The sequence below is a fragment of the Leptopilina heterotoma genome, unplaced genomic scaffold (genome assembly GCF_015476425.1).
Source record: "Leptopilina heterotoma isolate Lh14 unplaced genomic scaffold, ASM1547642v1 Lhet_123, whole genome shotgun sequence".
Taxonomy (NCBI): Eukaryota; Metazoa; Arthropoda; class Insecta; order Hymenoptera; family Figitidae; genus Leptopilina; species Leptopilina heterotoma.
In genome coordinates, this window is record NW_025110842.1 from 5,525,567 (window position 1) to 5,532,256 (window position 6,690).

General features: G+C 40.1%; 1 protein-coding gene across 1 annotated transcript; it reads left to right on the plus strand.

The window, feature by feature from the left end:
- The first annotated feature begins 868 nt into the window (after nt 1-868).
- LOC122512566 lies at nt 869-1,708 on the plus strand. The gene has a single exon (XM_043628466.1). The coding sequence runs from the start codon at nt 869-871 to the stop codon at nt 1,706-1,708; it is 840 nt and encodes a 279-aa protein (XP_043484401.1).
- The last annotated feature ends 4,982 nt before the right edge of the window (nt 1,709-6,690 follow it).

Below are 6,690 nucleotides of genomic sequence, written 5' to 3' on the forward strand. Positions count from 1 at the left end.
TAAATATTTAATTATTTGTAGCGTTCTCTACAATATTTTTATATAATTTTCAAATATTTTTAATGAAATAATGAAATAGGAATTTTCTACACTTATTCTACTTTTTCGCAATTCAGGTTTAACGCTTAGGTCTTGTCTGGCCCTTTTCTTTGTGTCTAATGAGTTTTTAACGTTCTAGCTTTGTCATGCCCCTAAGTCCGACTCTCTGTCTCCAACTTTACCTTTGAATTACGTGTTTAGAATGAATCTTTACGTCATATTAGTCTAGACATAGAAATGCATTTTTAATTACTTTTAATAGGTTTTTAATGTACTTTCTTGTATAAGAAGCATCGATCTTCTGTGTAAAGTTTAGTTCAATTTTGAGAGCATTTCAACAAGCACCTACGTTAACGAGAAATTCCGCGAGTAAATTCGTATCTTTTATTTCGTGATCGAAACCTTAACATTTCACTATCTTTCATATTTTGTGTATGTAATTTTGTTATTGATTAAATAAATGTTGTTATTAATTTGAGAAATTAATTGTGTCACACAATCCTAACAATCCCACAAATTGGTGACCCCGACGTGATCGTGAATTATTTTTCGTGGGACAAAGTGACAATTAACTGACATCAAGGCGACCATCAAGTGCCAACAAAGTGACAACCAAGTGAAAACAAAGTGCCAATTAAGTGACAACAAAGCGACCATCAAGTGACAATTAAGTGATAAAAAGTGACAACAAAGTGACAATCAAGTGATACGAAAATAGTCGACAAAGTGAAAAATTTACTCGTGACACTGAGACTTTGTGACAATTTTTTTTTATTTTTTGACATTCTATTTTATTTTTTGACATTCATTTTTTTTTTAATAAGTCAAAATGACAAATGTTACAGTGGGCAACGAAACTATCGAAAGAATAGCAGTTAAAGTGCCAATATTCATGCCTGAGGATCCTGAATTGTGGTTTTTGTTGCTCGAAAGTAGTTTTGATGCAGCTGGAATTACTCAGGATGCAACAAAATTCGGTCACGCGCTCAGTGCTTTAGACCCGCGATATTCCGTGGAAATCCGTGACGTGTTGCTCAAACCGAAAGCTGAGCGGACTTTTGAACTTCTCAAAAAGGAACTCATCAGCCGAATGGGAACTTCACAGGAACAAAACACGCGACGTCTCCTGGAAAACGAACCTCTCGGTGACAGAAAACCAACGCAGTTTTTACGCCATCTTCGCAACCTGGCGGGAAGTAATTTCCCCGATGATGTTTTGCAGACCCTTTGGCTCGGCCGTTTACCAAAACACATGCAGGCCATGCTTGCAGCACACAGGGACCTTCCCTTGGACAAACGAGCTGAGATCGCCGACTCTGTCGCGGAAGCTTATGGAAGCTTGTGCAACGTTGCGGAAACACGTACAGCTGTTTCGGCCGCAACAACAAGTTCCACTACGGGAACATCGTTTGAGGCCCGGTTTGCCAGCCTTGAACAGTCTCTCGCGCTAGTGCTCCAGAAGTTTGCCTCCTTGGAAGTGAACCAAGTGTCGCGAGGACGAGATCGCTCTCACTCAAGATCACAATTTCGATCTCGATCACACTCTCGAAATCGACATCAACGATCCAGTGATATGTGTTGGTATCATTGGAAATTCGGGAAAGACGCTAAAAAATGTGAGAAACCTTGCAAATTCTCTAGTGCGGAAAACGAGTCGGGAAGTCGTTAATGTCGGCCAACGACATCTCTCCCGGTAAATCGCGCCGACTATTTTTAACAGACGAATCTTCAAGGATAAGGTTCCTCGTCGACACAGGTGCTGATCTGTGTGTCTTTCCGCGTGTGCAACTTCCTCAACCTCGTGAGAAATCAACTTACGAACTTTTCGCGGCTAACGGGACACTTATCGCAACTTACGGAACGCAAATTTTAAATTTAAATTTTGGTTTGCGTCGCCAATTTACATGGAGATTTGTCGTCGCCGACGTGGAAAAACCGATCATCGGTGCTGACTTCCTGGCACATTACGGACTCCTGGTGGACCTGCAGAAACAACGGCTTCTCGACCAAGTCACTCATCTTACCTCCCAGGGCGAGGTGATTGAGTGCGAGGTTTCCAGCATCAAGACCATCACTGGGTCATCACGTTTCCACGAGCTTCTGCAGCGGTTCTCGGAAATAACTCGTCCGGAGGGAACAACTCGGACTGTCCAGCACTCAACGAGACATCACATCCTGACAACTCCTGGACCACCTGTGGCGCAAAAGCCACGACGACTTGCTCCCGACAAACTGAAAATTGCCAAGGCTGACTTCGCTACATTGGTCAAGCTGGGGATTGCTCAACCATCGAAGGCTTCCTGGTCATCACCACTGCACATGGTCCCGAAGAAGGGGGACGAGTGGAGGCCGTGTGGCGACTATCGTGCTCTCAACGCGAGGACCTTCCCTGATAGGTATCCGATGAGGCACATCCAGGACTTCTCACATGCTCTACGTGGTAAGACCATATTTTCCACCATAGATCTTGTTCGAGCCTTCAACCAGATCCCGGTCGCCGAGGAGGATATCCCGAAGACAGCCATCACCACACCTTTTGGACTCTTCGAGTTCAAATTCATGACCTTTGGTTTGCGGAATGCTGCGCAGACGTTCCAACGCTTCATGGACGAAGTGCTCCAGGGTTTGGACTTCTGCTACGTATACATCGACGACATCCTGATAGCATCTGCGACACCTGAGCAACATCTGGGACACCTGGAGATCATCTTCGAGAGACTGAAGAAGTACGGAGTGATCGTCAACCCAGCCAAATGCGTATTTGGCCAACCTGAAGTTAAATTCCTTGGGTACTTGGTCTCAGCTGCAGGAACCAAGCCCCTGCCAGACAAGGTTGATGCCATCCGTGCCTACACTCGCCCGGAAACAGTTAAGCAGCTCCGTAAGTTCCTTGGAATGATTAACTTTTATAGACGTTTCCTTCCAAATGCAGCCAAGGTCCAGGCGCCGCTCAACAATCTGCTGCAGGGGAACCTAAAAGGAAAAGCTCCAGTTACCTGGACTCCAGACTCCATCAAGGCGTTTGAAGCTAGCAAAGAGAGTCTCGCTGAGGCAACCTTGCTTGCTCATCCTGATGCTGATGCACCACTGGCCATCTTCTGCGACGCCTCCGACTTCGCTGTAGGAGCCTCCTTACAACAACTGGTCGATGGCAGCTGGCAGCCCTTGAACTTCTTCTCCAAGAAGTTGAGTCCTGCTGAGACGAAGTATGGAGCGTATGACCGTGAGCTCCTGGTGATCTACTTGGCCATCAAACAATTCCGACATATGGTCGAAGGACGATCATTCACCATCTACACTGATCACAAGCCCATCACCTATGCGTTCCAGAAGAAGAATGATCAGTGTTCTCCACGTCAGTTTCGCCATCTGGAATTCATCAGTCAATTCTCAACCGACATCCGTCACATCTCAGGAGAGGACAATGTTGTAGCAGATGCTCTGTCACGCATCTCTACAATTGAAACAATCCTGGACTACGATGCCCTAGCAGCCGCTCAGCGTGACGACATGGAGCTAAAGACAATCCTGGAAGATGCAGAATCTTCCCTACAACTGAAGCTGATCCGGATTCCTGATGCAGATGTCTCGATTTTCTGTGACGTATCCACTAGGTCAGCACGACCCTACATCACAGAAAAATTCCGGAAAGCAGCCTTCAACACCATCCACAACCTCTCTCATCCTGGAGTTAAATCTACGGTCAAGCTCGTAACACAGCGTTACGTATGGCCGTCGATTAAATCTGATTGCAGGAATTGGGCTCGCAGCTGTATCAACTGTCAAAAGTCGAAAGTCTCACGCCATGTCCTATCTCCAATAGGCAACTTCTCACCACCGTCATCACGATTCGAGCATGTCCACCTGGACATCGTCATCATGCCATCATCTGAGGGACATCGTTACTGCCTCACCATGGTTGACCGATTCACTAGGTGGCCTGAAGCAGTACCAATGGAAAATCAGGAAGCTGAAACTGTTGCTCGAGCATTCTACAACACCTGGGTTTCTCGATTTGGAACTCCGCTGAGGATCACCACCGATCAAGGTCGTCAGTTTGAGTCGTACTTATTTAAACAACTAAATCGTTTATTAGGTACAACTCATCTTCGCACGACTGCTTATCATCCATCTGCCAATGGAATGGTAGAACGACTACACCGTCAGCTGAAAGCAGCAATCATGTGCCATCAAACCAACCGATGGACGGAAGTGCTACCAACTGTGCTGCTTGGAATTAGAGCAGCTTGGAAGGACGACATCGAAGCAACATCAGCTGACTTAGTGTATGGTCAGTCTCTTCGCCTCCCTGGTGAATTCCTGGGGGACAACAACAGCAGCGACTTCGACAACTCTCTCGTTCCAGCTGATTTTGTTGTGGGTCTTCAACAACAGCTACGGAACATCAAGCCTACTGGAGGATCTCGCCATGGAGTTAGGAGGACTTTTGTCTTCAAGGACCTTGCGACAACTGAGCAAGTCCTGGTAAGACACGATTCTCCTAAGCAACCACTTCAGCAGCCCTACGACGGTCCCTACAAGGTCATCAGAAGGTTCGAGAAAACCTTCCTCGTCAACATCAACGGTCGTGACGTTAATATCTCGATAGACCGTCTGAAACCAGCTTATATTTTGGCTGGTGATCCTGAGGCCAACATCCAATCATCTCCCGATACCAGCAGCCAGGAGGCTGCACCCACGGAGCAGTTACCACCACCAGAACGAGAGGAAGTTTTGGTACCACACTCTACAAGATCTGGAAGACGTGTACGCTTCCCTGACCGCCTGCAAGGTGGTTTCTCATAATCGTTAACCACTAGCAGGGGGGTACTGTAGCGTTCTCTACAATATTTTTATATAATTTTCAAATATTTTTAATGAAATAATGAAATAGGAATTTTCTACACTTATTCTACTTTTTCGCAATTCAGGTTTAACGCTTAGGTCTTGTCTGGCCCTTTTCTTTGTGTCTAATGAGTTTTTAACGTTCTAGCTTTGTCATGCCCCTAAGTCCGACTCTCTGTCTCCAACTTTACCTTTGAATTACGTGTTTAGAATGAATCTTTACGTCATATTAGTCTAGACATAGAAATGCATTTTTAATTACTTTTAATAGGTTTTTAATGTACTTTCTTGTATAAGAAGCATCGATCTTCTGTGTAAAGTTTAGTTCAATTTTGAGAGCATTTCAACAAGCACCTACGTTAACGAGAAATTCCGCGAGTAAATTCGTATCTTTTATTTCGTGATCGAAACCTTAACATTTCACTATCTTTCATATTTTGTGTATGTAATTTTGTTATTGATTAAATAAATGTTGTTATTAATTTGAGAAATTAATTGTGTCACACAATCCTAACAATCCCACAATTTAATTCAAACATTTAATTAATTCAACGTAATTTTTATTTTCATTTTATTTAATTATTTCGTTATTTTTTTTAAAATACTTAATTATTTAAACTATTTGGGAGAAGAATGGGATATTGGAAAAGTATTATAAAAGAGAAAAAAATAATTCATTTTCTAAAAACTTGTATTCTTTTATTTTTTTTTTTAATTAATAAATGTGTGCGTGTGTTGTGTGTCGTGTGTTGGTGTCGTACTATTTTACAAGAGCCCAAAAAATTTCAGGCATTGAAGTTGAGATAAATCAAATAACAAATTAACTAAACGCGAACATTCCGCGTTCGCTTTTTTTTCAACGTTCAGGGCCAATCACTACAGACAATGACAAAAAAAAATTTGTTTCTTTTTTTCCTTTCTCTATAAAAACAATTTTATTAAATAATTCTTCTTTCGTTTTTTTAAAAAATAATTCTAATACTGCATATAATTATAATATTATTAAAAATATTACTAAAAATATTAATATTCTGCTCTACAAACAAAAAAAACACTTAGGTCGAAATTCCCATGATTTAGGCAAACGAAAATCGACCTAAACGATTTTCTGTTTTTTCCTCGTAGGAGAATTTTAATAGAAACATTAATAGTAATATTAATAATAATATTAATTATAATATTAATTACAATAGTAATAATAAGAGTAATAATAATAATAATAATAAAATAATATTAATTATAATAATTTTTTTAATAATAATTATTATAATAATAATAATTACAATAATAATAATAATAATAAAAATAGTAATAATAATAAAAATAAAATAATACAAATAATTTAAAAGATAGATAAAATTTTATTTTAAAAAAAAAACACTCGTTTTTTTCTATCCGTGGCAATTTTCTTTTCAATAAAACTTTTTATAATCTGTAGTAATTTGGTCCGTACGAATTTACAAAACCATTAATGAGCAAAACTATTTCAATTATTTTTTTTGAAAATAACTTTTTTTCTGTTTATAATTTTTGAGAAACATGAATTTTTTCATTTCAATCATTTTTCTCCTTCAATTGTTCTTTATTTTCTTGCAAAGAATATAGAATTGAAATAAATTTTCTTTTTTTTTTGCTCGTTATTGGTTTTTGTCGCTCAACATCATTAATACAGTAAATAACCATTTTTATCACACAAATTTTTTTTTTTAACAATATACAAAATGTTTATGTACAAGTTTAAATTACATATATCATTTACTCGATCTCCCTCGAATCACGTTCAATCGTCACACACAGAGATCGACG

Coding starts and splice junctions, on each gene's coding strand:
- LOC122512566 (XM_043628466.1), top strand. CDS start 869: ATGACAAATGTTACAGTGGGCAACGAAACTATCGAAAGAATAGCAGTT.